At 47.3% G+C, this 24,240-nt stretch overlaps 8 protein-coding genes across 8 annotated transcripts; 4 read left to right on the top strand and 4 right to left on the bottom strand.

Annotated features, from left to right (window-relative positions):
- Positions 1-589: 589 nt before the first annotated feature.
- On the bottom strand, positions 590-3,821 carry F4813DRAFT_380619 (3-deoxy-7-phosphoheptulonate synthase; the record flags this gene model as incomplete). Its single annotated transcript, XM_049245581.1, has 7 exons — positions 590-1,265; positions 1,320-1,382; positions 1,506-1,657; positions 2,540-2,673; positions 2,733-3,635; positions 3,689-3,746; positions 3,816-3,821. 7 exons carry the CDS (start codon positions 3,819-3,821, stop codon positions 590-592), a joined length of 1,992 nt encoding a protein of 663 aa, XP_049099802.1.
- Positions 3,822-4,426: 605 nt separating this feature from the next.
- On the bottom strand, positions 4,427-5,827 carry F4813DRAFT_61063 (FAR-17a/AIG1-like protein). The gene is made up of 2 exons (XM_049248697.1): positions 4,704-5,827; positions 4,427-4,637 (listed from the first exon to the last, which is right to left on the bottom strand). The coding sequence occupies exons 1-2, from the start codon at positions 5,234-5,236 to the stop codon at positions 4,454-4,456; spliced, it is 717 nt and encodes a 238-aa protein (XP_049099801.1). The 5' UTR covers positions 5,237-5,827; the 3' UTR covers positions 4,427-4,453.
- On the bottom strand, positions 5,570-8,230 carry F4813DRAFT_61261 (uncharacterized protein). Its single transcript, XM_049248698.1, has 2 exons — positions 7,760-8,230; positions 5,570-7,705 (listed from the first exon to the last, which is right to left on the bottom strand). The coding sequence occupies exons 1-2, from the start codon at positions 7,815-7,817 to the stop codon at positions 5,904-5,906; spliced, it is 1,860 nt and encodes a 619-aa protein (XP_049099800.1). The 5' UTR covers positions 7,818-8,230; the 3' UTR covers positions 5,570-5,903.
- Positions 8,231-8,855: 625 nt separating this feature from the next.
- On the top strand, positions 8,856-12,642 carry F4813DRAFT_358039 (uncharacterized protein). Its single transcript, XM_049243194.1, has 10 exons — positions 8,856-9,617; positions 9,686-9,739; positions 9,814-10,719; positions 10,780-10,807; positions 10,857-10,862; positions 10,916-10,943; positions 10,994-11,098; positions 11,152-12,086; positions 12,139-12,442; positions 12,527-12,642. Exons 1-9 carry the CDS (start codon positions 9,556-9,558, stop codon positions 12,223-12,225), a joined length of 2,211 nt encoding a protein of 736 aa, XP_049099799.1. The 5' UTR covers positions 8,856-9,555; the 3' UTR covers positions 12,226-12,442; positions 12,527-12,642.
- Positions 12,643-13,081: 439 nt separating this feature from the next.
- F4813DRAFT_380616 (GINS complex, Sld5 component) lies at positions 13,082-13,932 on the top strand (the record flags this gene model as incomplete). The annotated part of the gene is made up of 3 exons (XM_049245580.1): positions 13,082-13,206; positions 13,269-13,449; positions 13,573-13,932. The coding sequence occupies 3 exons, from the start codon at positions 13,082-13,084 to the stop codon at positions 13,930-13,932; spliced, it is 666 nt and encodes a 221-aa protein (XP_049099798.1).
- Positions 13,933-14,724: 792 nt separating this feature from the next.
- Positions 14,725-16,532, top strand: F4813DRAFT_358029 (Alpha/Beta hydrolase protein). The gene is made up of 3 exons (XM_049243193.1): positions 14,725-15,270; positions 15,328-16,154; positions 16,220-16,532. The coding sequence occupies exons 1-3, from the start codon at positions 14,732-14,734 to the stop codon at positions 16,384-16,386; spliced, it is 1,533 nt and encodes a 510-aa protein (XP_049099797.1). The 5' UTR covers positions 14,725-14,731; the 3' UTR covers positions 16,387-16,532.
- On the bottom strand, positions 16,461-18,662 carry F4813DRAFT_358025 (FMN-linked oxidoreductase). The gene is made up of 3 exons (XM_049243192.1): positions 18,409-18,662; positions 17,889-18,353; positions 16,461-17,815 (listed from the first exon to the last, which is right to left on the bottom strand). Exons 2-3 carry the CDS (start codon positions 18,058-18,060, stop codon positions 16,701-16,703), a joined length of 1,287 nt encoding a protein of 428 aa, XP_049099796.1. The 5' UTR covers positions 18,061-18,353; positions 18,409-18,662; the 3' UTR covers positions 16,461-16,700.
- Positions 18,663-19,750: 1,088 nt separating this feature from the next.
- F4813DRAFT_358019 (uncharacterized protein) lies at positions 19,751-23,999 on the top strand. The gene is made up of 2 exons (XM_049243191.1): positions 19,751-20,337; positions 20,585-23,999. Exons 1-2 carry the CDS (start codon positions 20,325-20,327, stop codon positions 23,524-23,526), a joined length of 2,955 nt encoding a protein of 984 aa, XP_049099795.1. The 5' UTR covers positions 19,751-20,324; the 3' UTR covers positions 23,527-23,999.
- Positions 24,000-24,240: the final 241 nt, after the last annotated feature.

The raw sequence follows: 24,240 nt of genomic DNA, 5'->3' as shown, positions 1-24,240 counted from the left end.
GTAGACGGCGACTATAGCGAGTTTATGTCCGGTATGTAGGTACACTAAATTACCTGAATTACAGTACTGGAGACTACTAGGTTAGAGACTTAAGGTTGAGGCTGAGGAAGACCCCTCCTTCTCTTTCCCTGTGCGCACCTTCCCATTTCTTCGAAATATTATCCTTATTAACTTATGTAATGTACAGGTAATCTACATAGGTAGCTTATGTACCTAATGTACCTGATATACCTATCTTAGGAAGCATATATGTGGATAGCTTCCCGTCGATAAAGGTAGCTTTATCCCCAGACTGAAATTACTCCATGCATAGGTAGTGCCCAGGCACACCAGGTAAGTAAATGTGCAATTGGAGGTTAACCGAGTTGAGAGAAAATATTCTCATCATAAAAATCCATTATCAAGTTGCCCATGTACTTCAAGTAAACTTTCCGTGAACGTCTAAAATTTAGGAACTTGATATACACTCTAGAGTCGTGACTCAGGATTACTCCAACCCCTTGCAACCTCAAGTCTTTTTCTTCTTCTCCCCTTGCCATGACAAAGGAGCGGTATGGTAGCTTAGTAGTACATACAGCAGCGGATATCCTTACGAGCGGACCTTGTCGGTTACCTTTGGTGGGTCGTAGGCGATCTTTCTCGACTTGACCGTTGCCCACTTGTATCGCTTAACCCAGACACTTAAAGCGAACAGGACTGCGGTAACAGTCAACACCTTCATGCCCATTCGTTTTCGGTCATCCATCTCAGGTTCCGCCGCCCAGTTCAAAAACTCCGTCACATCCTTGGCCATCTGCGAGGTAGACGCAGGGGTCTCATCCTCATACTCCACAAGACCATCGTATAGGACACGGGCCATAGCAATGCCAGTACCCGGGAAGTAAGGGTTGAAGTTGAGACCGGCGCCGACCTGAGCACCCGCCGGCGGCTCGTCGGGATATCCAGTCAGTAAGCTGAAAATGTAGTCACAGCCACCATGTCGGCCCTTGACAATTAAGCTTAGATCGGGAGGGAGGGCACCATTGTTGGCAGCTCGAGCGGCCTCGTCGTTCTTGTACGGTGCCGGGATGTAATCCGAAAGCTTTCCGGGTCGCTTCTCGATTTCACCCTCATCGTTGGGCTCGGTGTCGTACTCGTTCTGTTCCGCCAATTCCTTCGCCTCGTCTACTGTTAGGATAGTTCCAACAAGTGCTCGGTAAGGAACTCGGCTAAGCGAATGGCATGCCGCGCAGACTTCTTGGTAGACTTGGAAACCTCGGCGAAGTCTGGTGGTCCGTAAGTAATGATGGAGCCTTAGAAGTATGAGTTTTTACACTTACGCTTGGTGGTCAAAGGTCTTAAACCACTGCTGGTGAACCCATGGGTATGCCGTCGGGTGCAGACTAATTTGACGTATTAGCATCATTAGTATATAGGATACCAGATAATCTCCCATCTATCCTCTAGTGTCGGATTAAAGGAAGATAAATCGTATGATTCTTCCATATATAGGAACCCAAACTCACCCTTCCTCGGCGGGCGTCATGGCATGTGCGGTAGATCCATAGAGATGGTAGTACCATGCTACGGATCCGATAGCGAGAGCTGTGGAAGCGGCGGCGGTTACATTCAATTTCAGAGAGGATTCGGCTCCGGCGCCAGATGTGGAGATAGACCGCTGCAGAAGGACGATAGTTAGCTACATTCATACTTATTTCCTCTGCTATATATGATCGTAACAGCTATTGTTGTAGCCACCAGGCTTTGTAGATGGGAGTTCTAGACGACGTCAGTCGATGCGTACCTTTGTGAAGGCGGTCGCGCCATTTCTGGCGCCGTTGAAAATGCGCGTAGAGCGCAGGCAAGACCTTGCCAACATGAAGGGCGAGATTCTACCCGTTCGTGGGAGGTGGGCGACGGGTAGGTTGACAATGCAATGGGAAAACAGGGTAAGATTCGGCGTTGGGGTTGAAAGAGGTCGAACCGGTTTAAACAACAAGGTTGAATGAAAAAGTGCTCAGGCCTTGAAGCAATTGGAAATACCTAAATCCTATTGGCTGCCGAGGTTAGCTTCGCTGGGCTTATTCCATTATGCACGTGATTAGAGCTGCCAAGACTTAGGTTTTTATTGTTAAAACCATATGGGCCTAAACTCAGCAGGTCGGGAACCCGCCATTCATCGGCCTACAACGAAACTTTTTACCGAGCTTCTTTATATAGGTACTTCACGGATAGAACAACAACAACAAGTTGGAGACAAGTTCAACTCTTCCTATAATTTGTTTCCTCTAATTCCTACATGGCATTTTATCGTGTTAAACTTAGATAATACATTTGCCCCATTTCTAACAAAGGTCTAAGTATAAGAATTGTAACGCAAAGAATGCTTTAATTTATCTTTTTTTTTCCCCTTCCGTTGTGCCGAACGTTTGGATATCTTCAAAATTTTGAACCACTTTTGATTACAGATCGCGAGACTTCTTGCTCTTTACTTTTTATGATAGGTGAATCCCATCTAAGCACTCCCAATTGCCAACGAGTGGCCATTTATACCAGTTACCTTCCTCCGCTCTTTGACGGCATTCGCGAGGGTAGCGAGGACTGATTCCGTGTCTTCCCATCCAATGCAAGCATCTGTGATACTGATACCGTACTGTAGACCATCCTTGCCTTCTTTAGGCACCTTCTGGCTGCCTATAAGAGCGAATAGTTAGCGATCCAACCTAGGCACCTGGATCATACGGAACACTTACCTTCGTTGATATGACTTTCGATCATAACTCCCATGATGCCGGTCTCCCCCTTGGAGATTTGCCCTGCTATATCAGCAGCAACCTTAGGCTGGTTCTTGTGGTTCTTGAGCGAGTTTCCATGGCTGCAGTCTACCATGAGACGTTGGCGCAACCCTGACTTGGCTAGGGCAGCCTTAGCCTCTGCGATGCTCTTCGCGTCGTAGTTAGTACCACGGCTTCCGCCTCGGAGGATTACGAAGCAGTCCTCATTACCAATAGTGCCAACGATGGCTACGACTCCGGGCTTCGTAACGGAGAGGAAATGATGAGGATGCCTAACAGCACCGATAGCATCAATGGCCACACCCAATGTTCCGTCAGTACCGTTTTTGAACCCTACCGGGAAAGACAAGCCACTCGCCAATTCACGGTGCAACTGACTTTCGGTGGTCCTAGCGCCCACGGCTCCGACTGAAAGGACATCTGCTAGGAACTGTGGTGAGATTGTATCCAGCATCTCGCTAGCGATGGGCATCCCCTTGTCGTTGAGTTCGACGAAGAGCTGCCTTGACATGCGCAATCCCTTGTTAATTTGGAAGCTGTTGTCGATCTCGGGGTCGTTTATTAGACCCTTCCAGCCTACTGTTGTTCGTGGTTTCTCAAGGTAAGCCCGCATGACGATGAGTAGCTCATCCTTGTACTTCTCCTTCTCCTTCAGTAGTCTGTCGCAGTATTCGAGGGCGGACTTCGGGTCATGAATGGAGCATGGTCCGATGATGACTAGAAGTCTATCCTTCTCGTCGGTGCCATTGACTACAGCTACTACCTCATCGCGGCTTTCGAGGACTGTCTGCTTTGATTTGGCCGTATGTGGGATTTCGTGCTGGAGGAGGTCCGGAGGCGTTAGGGGATTGTAGCCGCGGACTAAAGAACCAATTAGCTCCATAATCCTTTGTCTTCTGAGGATCCATACGTACTTCTCCAGTCATCCCCAGTAGTTTTGTTGCCGACGTCCCTGTTTGCAATGTAGAAGCTCTTTAAATGTCACCAGTCAGTCGATTGTCTAGGCTTGCCTTTTGAAGGTACAAGTTAAGATACACTTACAGACATGATGGGCTAATAAAAGCGATTATAGTCCCTTGCGTACCAGTAGAAGAAAGCTAATTCGAAGAAAACTAGCACCTAACAAGAAGTGGGTGGTGAATTGGATATAATGGAATTGCTTCTATTCTGTCGCAAAAGCAGCCGATCGTCGCAAGATCTAAAAAATAAATATTAGCCGATGCAATTGAGAGTCATAGTGGGGGTAGGGACTATTAGTGAAATTTTTAGTGACAACTCCGGGGGGCGATAGCTCCGATGGCGGGGTAGGAATACCTAAAAAGGCGCTGAACAGGGGTTCAATTTAAAACCTCTTTCGTGCAATGTACAATGCCCAATACAGAGGAACTCATAGGTAAAGTATTAAGTTCAAATCAGAAGTTATGTCTAAGTGCTCCATTTCTCGACTGCATTTATACCATCTATAATCAAAGAACCTCTATCAAACCCAAATACTCTAGTATCCCATGTTCATTATCTCGAATCCCTTTGAAAATTCGAATCGTCCGATATGGTTATCTAATGCTGCTTTTATAAGCTGAGAGTTCTGCATAAGCAAGTACATGAAAGCTTTGATCTACTTACTGAATTCATGATATATTTTTCATTGTGCTGCCAACCCCAATCTCCAGAAATCCTATTTACTTCCTCTTCCGGATGCTTGCAGGATCCGCTACGGCCTCCCTTTTAAATTCCTCGATACCGTTGATTTTTCCATACGTCCATTTTAACGCCGTAGTGCTGCCGGTCATCAACAGGGCAGAGAACGTAAACAATACCATCCGCTGCCAAGTGTTAAGCTTGTCGAAAATGGGATAGGGGTACCTTTTCGAGGAGTTAGAACGACAAAGCTTTTTTTTGGAAGCGGACAAAGGAAATAAAGCAGCATACCAGCCGTTGCGGGAGAAGCAGTACTCTACCCAAAACCAGTATAGTAGCGCCAAGGCTTCGCTCAAGGCCAAGGCTGAGAAGCCATGAATCGTCCATGGCGGACTAAGGAGCAACAAATCCACCGCTAGGAAAACCGCCGGCGCGGCATGAAATCCTAGATCTGGGAGCAGGTCTAACTGCAAGTCGGGCGGGAATACCAAACCTTTGTCGATGGCGCAAAGACCCCAATATAGGATGCTGATCAATACCTCTAGCGGCGCCGAGCACATGGAGAGGACATGCTTCAGCGCAAATAGCCGGGAGGACAGCGTAATGTCGGCTAGAAATCCGACGCCGAATGTGCATAGCGCGAGGGAGAGTCCAATAATGGTGAGAAACTGGAAGTGTCCGCCGAAGGCAGCGGACATTGGCGTTTCCCATGTACTCAGAAACTTGAACGAGCTCGCAAAAGACAATATTCCCGCCAGGTGAACCAAAAAGGAAAACTGTCTCGACGGAGATGCAAGCCTCTGAAGCGGATGGCGACCGGTCATTTCGGCAGCAAAGTGAACGATAATTTAGTATGAACTTTCCAGCTGATTTCTCTCGGAGAGATCCTAATATATGTACTCGACGAATGGATAAATAAATTAACTAACATCAAAGTGTCCAGCTCGAATATGTATCCAACGTCTCAATTTCTCAATTTAATATAACAACACATTGGGTATCACCGAAAAGGAGGCGTAACATCAGATAAATTGCCTCTTAGTACTTTAGGAAACGCACATGAAAATGTGGCTTGAAAGTCGGTAAGTTTGATTGCTTGACCGGACTGTCGGGTCTTGCATTCTGCCCGGCCCAGTCGCCTTACAGGAAATCTAATCTACCAATGACGCTAAGTGCCGGATTCACGAGGTCTGTGACTTGCAAAGTTCAATATGTCAGATTACCTATTGAAATCGGTGTGGTACTACAATTTATATGACGTAACGAAGCCACTAGAGCTGCAATAGGTACCTACACGCCTATGAAGTCAATTAACCTACCTAAGGTAGTTCTTAATACCTACCTAGGTATGATTTGTATAATAATATCACTTCTTGTTTTTCTCGTTTTATCCTGTGATGCGCCGTCCTTTTATTAAATAATTAGTGATATATGTAGGTATAGACGGCATTATACTCAAGTTAAGTATTATCGAGTTGTATACACACATACTTAGGCTATATCGATATTGAGGATCTTGATATCCTCCTCGGGCTTCTCCTTGTACGTTCGTACGTTCTCTATCTTATGGATTACGTCTAATCCCTGCACCGCCCTCCCGAATATCGTATGTTTGTTATCAAGCCATGGCGTCTTCTCTGTAGTGATGAAAAACTGGCTTCCGTTGGTGTTTGGTCCAGCATTGGCCATACTGACGGTATAAGGTTTGTCGTGTTTGAGGGTGCTGAACTCATCCTCAAATTCCTTCCCCCATATACTCTCGCCACCCGTACCGTCGCCCAAGGGATCGCCTCCTTGGATCATGAACTTGCGTATTACTCTGTGGAAAATGGTGTTGTTGTAATATCCACGTTTGGAGTGAGTTACAAAGTTCTCGACGGCCTTCGGTGCAGCATCGGGGAAGAGCCGGATGTGGATATCTCCATATGTTGTATGAAGAATGGCTGCTGTGCCAGTCTCACCAGCCTTTTTCTGAGTGGCTTGCTTGGGGTTTATTATGGTTGGCTTCTCGTTCTGGACATCTCTTTCTGATCTGGATATCTCTTCGTCGTTCGTAAACATATAAAATCGAACCTTCCCTACGGCCGTTATGAAGAGTATCGGGTCTCTCGCCTCCGATTCTTGCAAGAGAGGGTTGCTTGAAGCAGCCATCTCTACAGTTGTAACACCTTTCTTCTGAGGTTGCCCTTGGTATATAGCAAGGTTGATTGGGCGTATATGTTCATCTTTCCCATAAACCTTCACAACTTGGTTAGTATATGTGTTCAGCACTTTGACGCCAAGGATGGAGCCATATAAGATGAAGTGGCCCGATTCGTCAAAAATGACATTGACCTTATTTCGAAGTGAAGGGGTTTCAATCTCGCGCTCCGCAGCGAGCCTTCTTCCAAAGTCGACATCATCTAGCGTTTGCATGGATGTCCCTGCTTGTTGCATCTTTTCAATGACCTGCAGAGATTCGTCATAAGTCCGATACAGTTTAGCCGACGCAAATTCAAAAACTCGGATCTTACGATCAGGTAGGGAGAATGTGACAAATTGATGACCTGAGGGTGATATCGTCAAGGAGACTGGCGTCGACTTCGCTTTCTTGAAATCAAAGAGATTGGTAGAGCTCTTGTATTGGAACACATTTGCCGGCTTTTCGTAGTTGGCGCTTGGCGACCAGTACTCAAGCATTCCGTTGTCGTCGGCAGATACCACACAGTCGTAGGCGTCATTAAAGGCCATTATCGACACAGGGCTCCTATGTAGGCCCTTGATAGTATGTATCGGTGTCTGGTTTTCTCCACGCCCATCGTATATGTAAATCAACGGTTTTGAGTCGTCCGAGACAGCTAGGAGCGGTAACGAAGCGCCGAGTTTATGTATCCAACAGACGCACTTAGGGACGTAGTCTAGAGGAAGCATGGCGAGAAGGTCGAAAGTGATAACATCAAAAATCTTGACGGTTTTGTCGATACCGGCTGTCGCAAAGCTCCGCCCGTCATGGCTAACTGAGACCGACCGTACTTCGCCCTGGTGAGCCTTAAACTCTTTAATGAACTCAATTCCTTGCTCGACTTTCTTCCAGAACTTGACTACTCCATCCGCAGATGTTGTAATGAGAAAATCAGATCGCGTGACGTTCAAAAAAGCCAACTGCTCCTTGTGCATAAGAGATTTCGAGTAGCGTGCTGACTTAGGTAGCGCTTCGATATAGAGTTTTTCGTGTGGTAGAACGCGTCGTTTCTTCTTGGGTGCACTTGCTGTAGAGGGCAACTGGGGACCCATATCATCATCTGAGGAGCCATCTGAGCGTAGGGAATTAGTTTCACTATCCGCGTGGAATGTTCAAAGGGTCATACCGTCGCCATTCTTTTCAGCGAAGTCAGAGTGACTTCTCTTGTTATTTACTTCAGCCATTTGTAAACACGGGTATTGTGAAGTTGCTACCAAGGAGCGACTCGATGGAAAAGCTGTAACAAATCCAAAATGCTAGACGTGATTGTCGACTGAATGCTGTATCGGCTTCTGCTAGAGCTTCTACCAATAAGAAACTCGACCGATTCGAGAAAAACGGTATCCTAGGCGAGGCTGTGATGAGGCTGCGAACAGCTCCAAAAATTCCCGGCGCTGAATCTTGTAAGCTCTTAATCTCGCGTACTTTATTTTATTTAGTTATGAGCTCCACTATTTTTAGTTGATAAGATATACCAAAAAAAATAGTTCCACCAACGTGTGACGACCTTGGCAACACCAGAACCATTTTGCCCGAGAGAGGAGGGGAACCGAACCCCCGTATCTGCAATGATAGGTAGTCACCCGGAATAGGAGGTTATTCGGGTCCTTTTCAATAGACTTGTCGTTTTGTAAGCTCTTAATCTATGTATAGAGCTACAAGTAACTAGGTAATCTAAATAATGGGTTAGGTGAGCTCTATTTTCCGTTTTATCGGTATTTACGGCATCCGATAACTAGGTACATGTAGCTTAAGGCAAAACCCCACTGCCTTAGGTACATACCTACCTTGTCCCACCTATTTAGGACTTAAGCCTTGTGAAGGGTGTTCCTCGCCGCACCCGCTTCCACAACCTGAGCAGCCTTAGCTACAATTACCCCACGATTTTAAGGTAACAGGCGCACACTGTATAATGCCATGATATACGATACCGAGTTTCCAGATTTCGAGGTTTACGTAGGTACCTATGAATATATAAGAATTCGAAAACTCCAGCTAGGTAAATTATTACTAGTGTAGGAACACCATTAAGTTACACATGCATAAAATCAAGCATCGGATACCTATCGGATATAACCCCCATCTTGTTTTGCCTGCCCTAAGAACTTGAGAGAAATAGCAGCCAGTTAACGTTGCTTAATTGTGCGAGAGCGGAAAGCGGGGTAACACGTGTGGTATATAATATACAGTGTATAACTAGTTATTTATATACTGTGACACATGTACACTAATCCTTTTTTTTCTGTGGAAGCCGAGCCGTCGGGGCCCTTGTCCTCCTACCACATTGCAGTCTACGTGAACATCCCCGGTTCCAGTGCAGAGGGACTTTGACCAATTCCAGTCATCGTATGGGATTCCGGGACTCGCATTCCCGGGGTCTTGCAGAATGTGCGCTTACCATATCCCTTTGGTCAATCATCCTCCGTCGTTCCGCTGGCTTTCCTACTGTACCTAGTCTTGGCCTTATCTTTTACGCATCCCTAGACCCCAGACCAGAGATAGAGAGAGAGAGAGAAAGAGTGTTAGCGAGGCCTGGTATATTCGTCATTACCTATCACTCCTGCAAGGAAGAGTGTTTTAAGGCACAGAGCTATATAATATCAATCCCCAATCCCCATTCCCAATCCCAACCCCGGATCGATCATAAAGTCGCCCTCCCACCACGAAAGGTATTCGGTATTCTCCTCGCAACCAGCTTCTCGGGACTATAACTGGATTGCAACTGTGCCATCTCATCCTTCCTCTTGTCCTGCATTGGTCAGCGAGCCGTGTAACAATCCTTCCCAGTTAACAGCTGCCTCTCAAACCGAGAGTCCTGCATGTCGAATATGCGCCGCGGTCGCTGTCGGAACGAGGGATATTGTGCTCGTACAATTTCCCATACTTAGGCCACTCACCGTGAGTAAGAGTCGCCAGCGTATAATGCCACGTCCGAAAAGACCCGGCGCACCAGAACCGAAAAGGCGAAGTCGAAATGGATGTTGGTATGTATATCATCCTTTATTATTCAGACCTTCCTCCTACTGTGCTGTCGTGCTGACTCTCACACCAGGCCGTGTAAAAACCGTAAGATCAAATGCGGCGAGGAGCGGCCCCATTGTTTAAAGTACACTATTTCTATTCTATCTTAGATATATCCCTCTATGAGAGTCTATAGTGGCTAACAGTTCTTTCTTAAAGCTGTCAAAGAACAGGTGAAAAATGTGACTATAGCATCCGTTTAAACTGGGAAGGCCGAAGGGGGAAGCGGCCAGAGCCTGGTGTGCTAGATTTCAGCCAAGAAGTCTTATCGCCGCCTTTGCCCGCCAGAGGGTTCAAGCTGGTGCACCAATATCCTTCATCTGACAATCCAGGAACACGGAGGCTTGAGCCCCTAACCGGTCCACAAAGTCAGCCAAAGCTCGACCGTAATAGGGTACCTTCCCAGATAGCAGTCCCTTTAGACAATCTATCATCTAGGACTATCGGCGATACGGAATCATTGCCTGCCAGCAAGCGCGCAAGGCTGGCGTCGGATCTTCATACTCCTGATCCCCAATCAGCGCACCCGATTGAACAGAGGCACAACTCAGCGGCCAGCTCGACTTTAGACTCGAGTGTGGCATCCTTCAGGTTTACAGTTGGCTCTGGCCTAACGTCTGCTTCTCCTCTAACCCCTACTACATCGTCTACATATAGCGATGATGATCAGCGTCACGCTAGCCGGAGACTTTCCGTAAATTCACTTTTGTCGATACCTCCGGGCCCTCCAGCTTTACAAGACGAAAGTGCTAGTCGAGTAAGGGCCAGCCTACCACCAATAGACACTCGAACGCGTGTGTCAACAGAAGCAACCTATTACGGCATTGACCGCGGTTTTCCGGATCGTGACCTGGGTAAGAATGAAGACATGATCGCTATTAGTGGGTCATCGCCGCTATTACAGCGCGAATTTTTGGATACCCCTTTTGAACCGATTGATGATCTGGTTTGGACCGAATTTGGGTTCGGAGTCGAGACTAATGAGTTCATTGAAGAAGGGGGTGGATATTATTCAAGGCCAGTCTCGATATATATTCCTCGCAGCCTCGAGCCGCTTCCCACACAGTAAGTCAGGGCCATCAACCACAAGTACAAACTCCCTAGTGCGTATTGACATTTCGCTAGACTCATTGATAACCCTATGAATCTTCTTGTGAGTAGCGCTGTCCCAAGATCTCTACGCCATATCTAATAGTCAACAGTATTTCGTGAGTTGTATTATTCAATTCAATGGGGCCTTGACTTATATCCTATAAACTAGCATCATTTCTTGAACCATACCGCTCGAGGTAAGCAATCCTTCCTGCCCTAGTCGATTATAAACTAAATCTTTATGTAGTTCTTGTTCCTTATGATGATCCGCATGCCAATCCCTTCCGGACAATACTCCCGCAGATGGCCGTCAAGAATGACAACCTCTTAGCACTTCTACTAGCATATTCTGGTAAGGATGTCAGCTGTCCGAGTAGCTAAACTCATACTAAATTAGACACATAGCTTCCCATAGAGCACGCGTTTTGAACCACCCGGAGCCTACGATTCGGATTGCCACCTGGGTTGACAACGTATTCCCAGCTCTAAGGCAGGATCTGAACGACCCAGACAAGAATTTCTCAGATGCGAACCTCGCAACGGCCATTATGCTAGCTTCGCTTGAGATAATTTCACCAAAGGTATTCGGATACGATATGCCATGGCAAAGACATCTAGGCCTTGCGAGAGAACTCATAACTGCGCGCCCAGGTGGCCTTCGCGGATTTCAGTCGAACTTTCGTCACGACCCTGTCTGCTCTTTCTTGTGGAGCTGGGCCGCATATCTTGACGTTATAGGAAGCCTTAGTGGGGGACCGAAAGACTCATCATCAACCTGGATATTTGACTACGAAGTAGATGACATTATCGATGGCTATGATGAGATAGACTGCATCATGGGTTTCACTACGCGATGCATCTACCTTCTTGCCAACATTGCTGACCTGGCTAGGAAGTGTGACTCTGAACGCATTGGAGACGACCTTGATGTGAGACAAGACTGGGAGCCAAGCGACGACGTATTAGGGCAGGCCTCGAGGATTGAAGAAGCTATTAAGGATAGCATGGTCCAGTTGCCGGTGCCTTGCAAGCATATACACAAGAAAGGGGATGTAGAGAAGTGGGATAGACGAGAGATGGAGGCAACGAACGAGGCTTTTCATTGGGCTGGGCTCGTCCATCTCTACCGTAGGATCATGGGGAAGCCAACCGAAGACAGGTCCGTCCAGGTTGCAGTACAGAAGATCATCGACTGCTTCAGCCGTATTCGACCGGGCGGGACAGCAGAATCTTGCCTCTTGTTTCCTATGTTTACCGCGGGATGTGATGCTATTGATGAGGGACAGAGGACTCTAGTACTCAACCGATTCATGACAGCTGAGAATCACGGGATGACTCAGGTAAGCGTAATGAATTTACTTTCCTAAGTAGCTGCTTCTAACAACCTTTTAGATTCATAATGCACGCCGGCTCATGCAAAAAGTATGGGAAACGCAGAGGCCTTGGGAGACTTTGGTAAGCACGGAATTTATTGGATAATGTTTTTGACTACTGAAAAGGGGGCATAATGTCTATTATTATGCTTGCAGAATAACTCTTTTGTAGGTTTGAATCTATCAGACAGGAATGACTCTATATGAAGCCAACCATAGTCTTGATTATACGTTATAAGGGAGGAGATTCACCATGGTGGAACGGCTTCAAATCATTAACGAGTAGCTTAGCAATATACACCATTTGAAATGTCGAGGAATAGGTATGATTGTATTCAGAAAATTATGCTAAATCTTCTTTATTCAAGTACTTGGTTTCTATTTCTTGTCTGACTTATAAGTTGTAGGCCTCTCATTAGCGCTAGAGGTCCATATTTACAAGGATCATAACTCGTATACTCATTACCATTGTATTTCACCCGTAGATTAGGTTAGAATGTTATATTACCTCATGTTGAGTACCTATACATATTGAGTTCATCTTCGCGTATCTGGGAATCTACGTGGGAAATATGGGGCTCGGAATAGAGCCGGCTTGTCTTGTCTTGGCAGGCAGGCAATGTTCCGCTATATTAATATTCTTGGCGCAAACTAGGGATGCATGGTTGAAAACCAATGCCATGGAAGCACTGATAGGTACTTACCAACCTAGGTTAGGTATGTACTGCACGGTAATATGTAGGTACAATATAGTGGGGTTAAATTACCCCACTACTATCACTATCAAGGCTTGACAGATACGCGCTGTGAGCTCTTTAATATAGCGCGATTGACCCATAACGTTATAGGAGGATACGCGAATACAACGAAAGAGCTACTCTAGGTAAATCAGTAGGTTAGCCAAATATCCTAATACTCGAATCTCTTCGACTAGACAAATACCAAGGAGACTACCGCTAGCAATGGATATCGACGACATACTACGAGAGGTCGATCCTACATTCGATTCCATCCCCGAAGACACACGCGACTTACAAGCGTTAACACGCGCCTGGGTCGCAGAGAGGTCCTCGCCCGAGCTACTCGAGTATGCAACGCCGTCGCCGGATCCCTCATGATTCGACACTGACAGCCCTTTGCGTCTTATAGTTGGCCGATCGACGGCTTATTCGAGCGCATAAACGAACGTATCAAGCAGCAGGTCGAGAAAATCGAGGAAATGACGGGCGATATGGATCCCAAGACCAACTTTGCTTTGATCGTTATACAGACCGAGCTTGAGAGGTATAAGTACTTGGTGCGGAGTTATTTGAGAGCCCGTATAGCTAAGGTAAGTCATGTTCCTTCCGTATTATCGCTTGGTCTTGTATACACATATGCGCGTATATGCACGTATATGTATATGCCGTATGGATTGTGGGTGTTAATCATATTCCATATGACTATCTGCCAGATCGACAAGCATACCCTGCACTACCTTTCCAACCCCGTCATCCGGACTCGTCTTTCACCGCCTGAACTCGCATATGCGACTCGGCACCAGGCTCTTCTCCACAATCACTATCTTTCCTCCTTCTTATCGTCGTTCCCGGCGCCGCTGCAAAATCTCAACGATACCGCTGGGAATATTAGCATGATCGACACGCCGGACCTGGATACGGCTGTGTTTATCCGCTTACTGGGAGATACGCGTGTCGAAGGGCGAGGCACAGACGAGGATGGCGCTATGGATGGTAAAGTTGGCGATATTGTTATTCTAAGGTGGTCGGATGCAAGGAAGTTGGTTGATTCGGGCGTGGCTGAGATAGTGTGAAGCCGGCCTGTCTTGCCAATTTTCTCCGCCACGACTTCGCCATAAACGATCCAGCAGCCGCCTTCGAAGCCTCTCGTGACATTGTCCCTGATGTTACGGTCACAGCACCCATCACAACAGTGGACGATCCACCTGGTATTAACTTCATCAGGAGTCCGGCGTATGGTCTACGAGACGAAAGGATGGGCGGCCTTAAACAAGAGTCATCTCGCCGCTTCATAAAGAGTGCTAGTTTCAGCGAGATATTGCGGTGTTTAGGGACATCGCTGCGGTAAAGGGTAACGTTACCTTTAAGTTAAGCTCTTAAGAAGTTGCTAGGTTAGCTAGGAAACTAATATATAAGATCTGAAAAAGGACTTCTATATGAAGTCATCGTATCTATAACTACGGAGTATCAACTCTCGAATTGGATATCGGATTACAATAGCATAGACTACGTTAGTCTATGGCTGAAGATGGCTACTATACCCTGGTTCTCCCCCCAAAGTGAGGCATTTATATTATACAAACAAATCCTTAAGAGTTATTCGTTAGAGTGGTTAGATATTCTGTAGCGAGTTTACATAGATTTATGCGCGTTTTAAATTCAAGAGACTCAATGTATCTCACTGCTGTGTGACGAGGTACATGGTAGTAACCTAGTAGATTAAGTGAATTACGAAGCATAAAACTTTAGCTGAATCCCTTATTCCAAAGTTACATATATTAGAAGATGGAAGGACCTGTATACCTAACCTAGGTACCTAAGGTACAATACCTAAATTATGTAATAAGGCTGTATCATAACGGGGAAAGAGTGATGTCAAATGGTAGTGGTGGAACCATTAGATTTGCTACCCTCCCCCCACTATGGAAGTGGGATACTCCTTTGTTTCATCAACCTCTACCACATCCTGATCTATCATACACCAGCAACCGTTCCTATCATTACCCATTTCTTCAAGTAGATCCTCCCTACCCTACGACCGCAAGTTTACTTGAGTGGGCATGGTGCCTAGGTTCGGACAGAATAATTGCAGTCATTCCAGCTGCCCCATATTATGACCTGCATATACTTGATCACCGTCTTATTTCGTTTTCATATGACAACGATTGGGTAGCCAACTACCCACCTAGCTGCAGCCCCTTCATAATGAGTAACCTTCAGAGGGCCTGGGCCAAGAACCGCCTAGCCGCCTTACCTCCCGAGAGTTTTGACGAGCGGGACGAAGATGAGGCTGACCAGGTTCCGGAGCTTCTAGAACACCCTGACGATGATTCATCCTCGGCTTCTTCAGCTTCCTCCACGGGAACCGTCATCCCTTCTCCAAGCCAGAACTTATTTGCTAGACCACAGGGGTAGTTCCTCTCAACTCGTATGCGCTCATTTCCACGGCAGCTGATTCTGGTACACAGCGCGCCGAGAGGACGATCTCTCCAGCAGATCCCCTGGACTACTTATTTCCAGCGGGAACTGTTCCTCCACGATCCAAGTAGCCCTACAGACCCTACCATCCATGCGTACCTAACGTCTCCTGTTGGAAAGGGCCCTTTGTTTATCATGCACCACGGTGCTGGTTCGTCTGGTCTTTCTTTCGCTCTAGTCGGGGATGAGATTCGGAAACGCCTCCCGTCGGCTGGCATCCTATCACTCGACGCCCGTGGTCATGGCTTAACAACGACACCTGCAGACAACCGAGCAATAGGCCTGAGCCTTGAGGTCTTTGCTGCGGACTTACTCTCAGCCGTACTGCTAACACAGAAGGAAATGAAATGGTCAGAGTTACCACCCATTATCTTAGTCGGACACTCGCTGGGAGGTGCGGTCGTGACAGAAGTGGCCAAGACGGGAAAGCTCGGTAGTTCATTACTGGGGTATGTTGTCCTTGACGTAGTCGAGGGTTCAGCCGTTGATGCTTTGAAGAGCATGAACACTTACCTTTCTACACGACCGACTGGTTTCACAACCTTAGAAGAAGGGATCGACTGGCATCTCAAATCGAGAACAATTCGTAACTCGCTCTCCGCCCGTACCAGCGTCCCATCTTTGCTGAAACTCAGTGGAGCCCCGGGTGATCCGAGACCCTGGAAGTGGAGGACGGATCTCGGGGCGACAGAGCCATTCTGGGAGAATTGGTTCACAGGGCTAAGCCAGAAGTTCCTGAGCGCGAGAGGCGGAAAGTTATTACTCCTCGCAGGCACGGACAGATTAGACACGGAGTTAACAATCGGTCAAATGCAAGGTTCGTGTTCCCCTTGGTTAATTCACGTCCGAAGTTGTACAGAGCTGACGTATTTCCTACGGCAGGGAAATATGCCCTGCAGGTATTTCCCGAGGCAGGACATTTCATACATGAAGACTTACCCGAAAAGATCGCGATATCTCTCGTGGACTTCCACAAGCGTAACGATAGGACTGCGTTGGTATTACCCCCGAAAGTGTCTGATTTACTTAAACAAGGTAAGAAAGTCTAGCTGGCGATTCGTAAATAAGAAGGGTAGATGAAGGCTTAAATGTTTGAATCAGCTGAACAAAGATCTTGAAGCACTCGTCATCACGACTCTTAAACTTGCTATGCGCGTTCCTATTCCTAGCCATCCCAAGTATCATTAAGCCTGTATCCCCCCCCCCCCCCCGCAAGCCTAACCTAAACCGTGAAACTGTAGATGTTTACGTACACAAATGCTCTCTACCTCCTCACCCCTAGAGCTAAAAGGAGGTATATGCTTATTTTAACGCCTTTAAATGCTATTTCCATCAACTCCTACGATGTAATTCGCAATCTACCTTAAACAGGCACTGCTATATTTTCAAACGGCGTCGCCCCAGCCGACCGCGCTTCTGTCTGCGCGTTTACGCCCCGTTCTGCCAAACCCTTCTTAGTTTGGGGCTTCGCTCGCGACTCAGCCATGTTACCTCCAGCGGCGAACGCACTGTTGTTGGTCTTCTTGTCTTTCTTTCCCGCGTTGTCCAGATCAATGTCCAGGTTGATATCGACCTCGCGGGCCCGCTCCATCAGGTGCTCGTAGCCAAGCATCTCGCACACTTTGGTATAGCTCTTGCAGGTGCTAATATTGCGGTACGCGGGCTGCTTTCCCGGGACGAGCTGGCAGAGTAGGAATTTGGTGTTGCCGAATTTGTTCTCCACCTCGAGCGCGTATCGGATGTACTGCTCCACGACATCGTTCCATGGTAATATGCCCCCGTCAGCTGCGCTTCGGAAGCAGCTGGGGTTCTTCTCGGCTTGTGTCGCGATCATGGCCCCGTCGACGCCGTATTCTTGAATTAGAGAGAGCGCTTGGTCTCGGGTTTCTACGTCCCCGTTCATTAGGCATGCAACGCCGGCTTCGTGGCATACGTCGGCGACCATGCGTAGCTGGCCGCGGATGGCGCGCTCCCTGGGTCGCATGGGAGTCGTTCGACAGTGTACTGTTAGCCCTGTTATCCCCGTCCCGACGAGTCTTCTAACCAGCACTTCCGTCTCCGCTGCCGTCTCCAGGATCCGGATTTTTACACTGATCCCGATCTCGAACTCGGGCGTGATGTTTTGGACTAGCGCTTCTAAAATGCCGACTAACTTGTCGGGGGTGCGCAGCAGAGCGGCGCCCATGCCGTCGTGCGTGCTGAAGGGCTTCGGGCACCCGGCGTTCACGTCGATACCCGCGACGTCGGCGGCGACGAGCCGTGCTGCCTGGACGGCTAGGTCTGCGTTCGAGGTGCCGATTTGGAAGATTAGTTTATTGCCTTCCTTCTCTGGATGGATTCGGAAGATTAGGCTATCTTTTATGTCGGTTGGTGGGGTTTTGGTGCCATGCGACGGCTTCCTCGTCCATTCGATGGTCTTAGTCTCAGGGTTGAAGCGCCTCGTCGTTCCGATTAGGGATCTATCCACCGTCTCGGGGCCTGCGCAATATGAGTTAGCGGGGTTGAACCTATATAAAGAGAAGAGAATAAAGGGGAAATACGATAAACATACCCCATACTAAATCAGCGCCGTAGTGTAGAGCCGTGAGTCGGGAGGGCAGCTCTCCCGAACGAACCATCGGCGCAAGAACGATTTTGCCCCGGTAGTCGACGCCGTTGCGAGGTATGGGAACCTTCTTCATTTCGGACGCCATGCTGCGGATTGCATTACGGAACCATGACATGTCAAGCGGTCGAACGAATAGGAAGTGATTAGATCACCACAAACAAACGAGGTAGGAGAAGGTTAAAGGTTAGAATGCAATGCGATAGTTTTAGGAATCTAGGTATCTATTCTTATCTAATCCAGCATCTGGAATCTAATCGGCATTCGAGGTACCGATTATCTGATAATGTATAAAGAATTTAACCTTATTAAGGTTTCGTCCTTAAACATCCAATACCAATACTGCATCTTGCTAGTAGAGTTCTTCGTTTTTACCAGATCTGTTTTACCCTATTATGAGAATCTGATATGCTATGTTAGGTTAGATAGGTTAGGTAGTTTAAGCAGATGAAAAAGCCGCACGCACAGACGACATGTATTTTAATCCTTTTTTCACTTAGCGTTTTCGTGTAAGCTGAAACCGGTGTTTTAGCACTTTTCTAAAACCGTTATTTTGAAGTACACTTATACTAGGTGCCCAGACCTACTACATTGATCGGAGCAACTAGTTGTAATACGAATGGGTCTATGTGTAAGTTATGTTGTGTCACCTGTGTAGCTTGCCAAATGTCCGTATCGATTACTCCTTTGTGGTAGCCTTACGAGGGAGATGTCAATGATACGTGCTGACTTAGGAGGCATATGCAAGGGGTTAATGACATTGTAGTCGTCGGGATTTGCATGTATTTATTACACCTATTATCCCTATGACACCTTTACCGATGCTAAGAATAGATTACAGTACCAGATCAAGGTTTTCGCCACGGCCCGAAATCTGGGAATCGTTCCTGAACATAAATCTGACATGCAGCTTCATGCAGAATTGAACTCTCAACACTTTAAACTTACGAAAGGCTCGCTTTATTATATAATCGACAATGTAAATGTAAGTATATAATTTAAAGTCGTATATATTGTTGTCTTTTTTTTCTTTATTGTTATTCACCCACGTAAATCTCCCCTTAAAAATCTCACGTCAGCCTCTGGCGTTAGCAACCCGTACCCTGCAGGACCTTTCTCGTAGGCATACGTCATTAGATTTTCAGCTGAGGATGAGACGAGTACAAATACTTCTAGACCGTCACCAAACCATTTGTTTGTCGTTGTTAATAGAGTTGTACAGACATGCCCAACTGAACCGAACCCCGTCCATTTGCGCTGAATTCGCACATCCATATCCACATTGAAGTTGGAGCCGAGCTTAACAGCAGCTCGCCAGAAAGACTAGTTGCAAGTGGTACCTAATAACATGTGACGAATTTGTACAGCTGAGCCTCTGGGACCTCAAGGACCAGGTGATGGAAGAGTCAGCTCAAAATGCGTACCTACATGTATGTATGTATATACGCAGTGCGCAGCTACACGTAAGGCAACAGATAAAAAAATTTGAGGGACTTGTTCAATGTTGTACGTAAACACTGAAATATATGCGCCTTTAGTTGCACTAATAGGGATAAGTTTGCCCTTGTTTGGTGGTCAAATTGGTAGTCAAATTGGGTGGTCAATATGCGCTTGTGTTAGGTACATGAGGTAGATCCGTATAAGTGAGGTACGTACCAAATATATAGTGTACCTCGTACTCGTGCAGTACCACTAAGGTAAGGTAGGAATCACGAAATCAGGGTAGTAATTACCTCTTGTTAGGCACGGGGTTCCACTACATACAGAAGCAGCCGACGTCACCCCTCCCCCAAAACATGTGCAGTACCGTGCCGACGTATTTCAACCTTCCTTGAAGGCAATATTGGAGATATATATAACAAAATCCTACGTATCAAATTTGTATGAGCTACAGCATATGATTACATACCATACATACCATTCATCCAGACCCTTACTTTTCTAATTGTCTTGGATGGGAATTATCAAATTTGAATAGAATTCCTTTTTTTTCGGGGGGTTTTTTTGATCTAGTTGTTCTAAAAAACCTAAAACCGTCTAACCTAGGGAATCAGGGAATCCCTCCTCAGAACCAAATTTATCCACCGACGCGAGGCGTTCCGCACTATCGAGTCCACGCATCTGGGACTCGTCACTTTAGAACCGCCACACGCCCTACTTCTCCGAGCGTCGAACCGTTGTTGAACGAATATTCTTATTAATCTTAGCTGGTGGATCCTCATACCTTTGTACAGTAAGAGTACTAGGTTGAAACCTAAGACACAAAGTACTCGGTTTCCATCCCATCCGCGGATTACCTTGGGATACCTAGGTACCTGGGCTTTGCGCACCCTGTCCGAAGAAAAGGGCTGTGCTTGTGCTTGTTCATTCACAGACTAAACAATGGTTTCTACAAGTGAGTGGACAGACATCCATTTATACTTCTTTCCCCTTCCTTTGAGCCACCAGTCCTTCTGAAGATAGTGATAAAGATCCAAAACTACTAAACGAGGACGAACCTTCAAGCCACGAGATCGTAGCAAACCTTAATTCATCGCACCAATTTGAGAACACTAAAGGCTTAGCCTAAATGTTCTCTGCAAGGTCGCGGCTCGACCGCTTGTCGTCCTTCTTCCCGTCACTAATCAGTCCTCAATCTCCAGACTCTCCTACGGGAGCCTTTCATCGTAAACCGCTACCCGATCAGTCCCCTGTCAAAGACAGGCCCCCGAGCCTACCGAGCCTACCCTTGGGGCCAGGGTCACTTGAAGAGTCGAGAGACGGTTCTCTAAGATCAAATTCAAATGACCTCTCTGACAACACCGCTACACCCCAGTCCATTTCAACCGACAGTAGGGACTCCTCCGAAAATGATGCCGCAAGTTCTACTCCAAACAAGTTGCAGAAACCCGCGCCGGTGACGGACAAGGCACCGCCATCTGATGCCGATGACACATTTCCCGCCCCTCAACGGGGATCAACTTTTCATTTCTTCGAGACCAAGTCATCCCCACGGCTCAAGAAAGACCAGAGACGGCGAAGTAGCTCTGTTGCAAGTGGCAGTCATAAAACATCGAATTCTCAGACCAATTTGGGGGTGCCTCAACCGGATTCGCCGACCCCTGAATCTAGGGTCCGAAGTGTGTCTGCACAGCCGCCTGTTACAAGACCGGCTCCAGGTTCAGGTTCAGGGAGCCTGACGGTTTCCGCAGCCGCACCAGCCGCGTCCCGTCCAGGATCGAGTAATGGAGGCGAAAGTCCAACGCGAGAAGCGGAACGGCGGGGACGCTTGAGAAGAAGTTGGCTACCAGGAGCAAGGTCAAGGTCGCATTCGCGGAGCCAATCAAAGACGATTAAGACTTCAGCGGCATGGATACTTGGGCAGAATACGGATTACAATACGTCGTTCCTGGCAGACGGGGAAAAAGTCCCGGAGTTGTGGAACGAGAATGGAAATGTGTTGGTCTACCTAGATGCTAAGGGAAGTGGCGGAAATGCCTCTTTTAAAGTCCCTTCGTTCGTCGTGGATTATTCACTAGTATTCGTCGAGCTTATGGAAGCCGAGATGACATCGCCTACCAGCTCAGGAAGGAGCCGTGCCCGCAGTTTTACCGGTCGAGATAGTCTGTCTGTCGATGATGCAACACGAAGAGTTCAGTCACCCACATTGTCCGAACCAGAGGTGTACGGGGAGTCGCGTCTATATCTTCCCGTTTCTATGTCCGATCCAGGTCATAGGTCACAGGCAGACATGGAGCGACTGATATCGATTCGAAATATGTTTGCGTTTTTGACCGGCCAGCCGCTAGTGTGTACCAAGGAACAGCCAACGCTCTTCAGCGTCTTCATCAACATATCCAGCTTACTCAAAGAATTCGAGTTCACAAACGCTGATGGGTCGACTTTTGGAGATGCCGTTGAAATGAGCTTTGGCTTTTTCATGGACCAGATGGGCCTTGCGGACGTGAGACATAGCAGGGAGAAGACGATAGAATCGCTCATTCTAGGCGAACGGATGCGCTCAATGGCCCTCTACAACGAAGCGTTTACCCATGCTGTGGGCAAATATTCGGCAATTAGAGACTTGAATTCGCCATTATGGGAACAAGTTTCCGTTACCACTCGCGAACGACTGGAACGCGCATATATCGAACTAGTGAACCGCCAAACCGGGGTTAATAATAGACTGGAATCGTTCGAATTTCCGGCCTTATTTTCTGGTGTCGCCAACTCTACATCCCGTTTAGAATACAAGGAGGTCAAATATCATACCTGGAGGAGATCTTTCGGCCGCATGAGACAATTTGCCCTTAACTATTACAAATCTACTTTTGGCAGTTGGCCACCAAAGGCCCGCAGCAAGAAAAACCCATTTACTGAAAGTGGGTTGAATAGGCAGGTTTTGAAAATAATGTACTCGGACTTCTGCGCGCTATACGATCTGCTCGTCGACCGCGAATCGCTAACAACACGAGTAATTGACCAAAACGCAGATGAGACCACTAGTCATAAGAATCCCCACCTGTCGGCTATGCGCAGGGTCCTTACAGAATTCGATCAATCCTCGCCTCCTGTACTCCCTCCAATTCCATTCGATCTTCCCAAGTTGCCAGATATGACCAGTGTTCAGGAGAACTTCTACGAGCTCTCCGCCAAGGAACAAGCGCGGTTAGGCAATAACTTGCAGGAATATCAGACGCTTTTGATCTTGAACAAGGCCTACGACTTCGAGACATACAAATTGGACATCCCATTTCTTAAGGAGTTCAAGGAGTTTGAACACAAGGAAGCCAAAGGCAAAACGGCAGCGGAAATGGCAGATCAACGTCTCGGCTACTGGCTGTTCCTATACGTTATTATCCAATCGCTTCCGATGCTGGTAGTAGATGCTCCCGGTCTACAGTTCACGGAAGGCGTCGAATACTTCCTCTGTCAGCCACCGAAGGGTCAGGCGCCATGGATAGAAGACGCGCCGGCAGTGCGCAAGAGGTGGTATGAAGTGGCCGGTGGAGGTGGCTTGGTTGAGCTTTCAACCGATGCCGTAGAGTTTAGTATCGAAGGCATCTACCACCGTAGCCACTGTTGGCTAGTAGCTAAAGGCTGGGAAGTTGGAGAAGACATCGGTCCTATGATGCAACAAGAAAGTCTATCACCATTGCCACCACCACAGTCCGTTTTTGCCGATATGGACCCAAGCATCTCAGCAAGCCCGCCGCCTCTGGCCAACCGGAGCGAGTCTCCTCAAAGTGGCCCTCCTGGTCTGGCACTTAGACAGAGGACTGGCTCACCAGGCGGTAGGAATCCTAACTACCGAAGTAGTGTAGCCTTCGGGCTTGAGCCTATCCCGATGCCTGAAGATGACTTTTCAATGTTGGGGTCGCGAATCTCTAGTGCTAGAGGTCCGTCTCCGGTTCCACGACCAATCAGTACCATGATGAGTCGTAGCAGATCTTCGGGCAATCTACATGGTCTCCCAGGTTCCCCTATTCAAGCACCTCAGGACTCGCGGAATAGTTCGAGGCAGGGCTCTGTGGGAGGAAGCACTTTTGATGATATTCTAAAGGACATGGAGAGAAAGCCGAAGAAAAAGAAGGGCTTTTTCTGATTTTGCTAGATTACGATTTATGATTTTCTACTTCTTTCCTAAGGAACGGGGATTTATTTTTCTCTTGTGGCAGAAGCATGCATGGTTTGATTATTGACCTATAATTGGCATATACAGGAGATCGGAAAATTTTATACATATATAGTAATACTTGCATAAAACGGATTCCGACACTATGGTCGGCTTCGAGTACGTTTGTCGATTTGACTAATAATTATCTACATATGCCCTGAACAGGGGTTTGTTAACCTTTGCCTCATAAAGTCAGCTGGATTGATGTCACCGAGTGACGTATGACTTTGATGGTCCCATGGAAGGTACCTGAAATGTTGAGTTCTAGCCTACCTAAGTGTTTGCTTTAGGTAACAAGGTAGCCTGGTAGCTTGGGGTTTTAGCATCAATATAACAATGAGGGAACGGGTGGAAATATTACACCCGCAGTATAAAATTTCAACATCTTTTCAACTTTTAATTGTGACGCGTAGGTGGTAGGTGGTAGATGTCCATGTCGCTGGCGCCGGGCGGGCCTACCCGACTTTTACAAACGATTGGCTGCATAATCTATTCCAGAAGAAGAATAGTACATAATTCCCTGTGGGGTAAATCCTTAAGGTACCTAGGTGGGTGCCAGGTGGATTCAAGGTGGGTTGCCTTCTGCTTCTTCTGGTTGAGTGGGCAGCCGCACTTGATGCTACCTGCCGCGTGCATCCGCCT

This window comes from Daldinia decipiens (genome assembly GCF_022478715.1).
Source record: "Daldinia decipiens strain CBS 113046 unplaced genomic scaffold F4813scaffold_15, whole genome shotgun sequence".
Classification (NCBI taxonomy): domain Eukaryota; kingdom Fungi; phylum Ascomycota; class Sordariomycetes; order Xylariales; family Hypoxylaceae; genus Daldinia; species Daldinia decipiens.
This window is presented reverse-complemented; position numbering and strand designations above follow the sequence as displayed.

What these genes read in the sequence shown, in the direction of transcription:
- F4813DRAFT_358039 (XM_049243194.1), top strand. Translation starts at nt 9,556, where the DNA reads ATGCCACGTCCGAAAAGACCCGGCGCACCAGAACCGAAAAGGCGAAGT. An exon ending in GAGCGGCCCCATTGTTTAAA is followed by an intron (nt 9,740 to 9,813) that starts GTACACTATTTC and finishes TCTTTCTTAAAG; the next exon opens with CTGTCAAAGAACAGGTGAAA. An exon ending in CTTGAACCATACCGCTCGAG is followed by an intron (nt 10,944 to 10,993) that starts GTAAGCAATCCT and finishes ATCTTTATGTAG; the next exon opens with TTCTTGTTCCTTATGATGAT.
- F4813DRAFT_61261 (XM_049248698.1), bottom strand. Translation starts at nt 7,817, where the DNA reads ATGGCTGAAGTAAATAACAAGAGAAGTCACTCTGACTTCGCTGAAAAG. An exon ending in CGCTGAAAAGAATGGCGACG is followed by an intron (nt 7,706 to 7,759) that starts GTATGACCCTTT and finishes CCCTACGCTCAG; the next exon opens with ATGGCTCCTCAGATGATGAT.
- F4813DRAFT_358025 (XM_049243192.1), bottom strand. Translation starts at nt 18,060, where the DNA reads ATGTCATGGTTCCGTAATGCAATCCGCAGCATGGCGTCCGAAATGAAG. An exon ending in CGGCGCTGATTTAGTATGGG is followed by an intron (nt 17,816 to 17,888) that starts GTATGTTTATCG and finishes CATATTGCGCAG; the next exon opens with GCCCCGAGACGGTGGATAGA.
- F4813DRAFT_61063 (XM_049248697.1), bottom strand. Translation starts at nt 5,236, where the DNA reads ATGACCGGTCGCCATCCGCTTCAGAGGCTTGCATCTCCGTCGAGACAG. An exon ending in TGCTTCTCCCGCAACGGCTG is followed by an intron (nt 4,638 to 4,703) that starts GTATGCTGCTTT and finishes CTCCTCGAAAAG; the next exon opens with GTACCCCTATCCCATTTTCG.
- F4813DRAFT_358029 (XM_049243193.1), top strand. Translation starts at nt 14,732, where the DNA reads ATGTCAAATGGTAGTGGTGGAACCATTAGATTTGCTACCCTCCCCCCA. An exon ending in TTATTTGCTAGACCACAGGG is followed by an intron (nt 15,271 to 15,327) that starts GTAGTTCCTCTC and finishes TCTGGTACACAG; the next exon opens with CGCGCCGAGAGGACGATCTC. An exon ending in AACAATCGGTCAAATGCAAG is followed by an intron (nt 16,155 to 16,219) that starts GTTCGTGTTCCC and finishes TTCCTACGGCAG; the next exon opens with GGAAATATGCCCTGCAGGTA.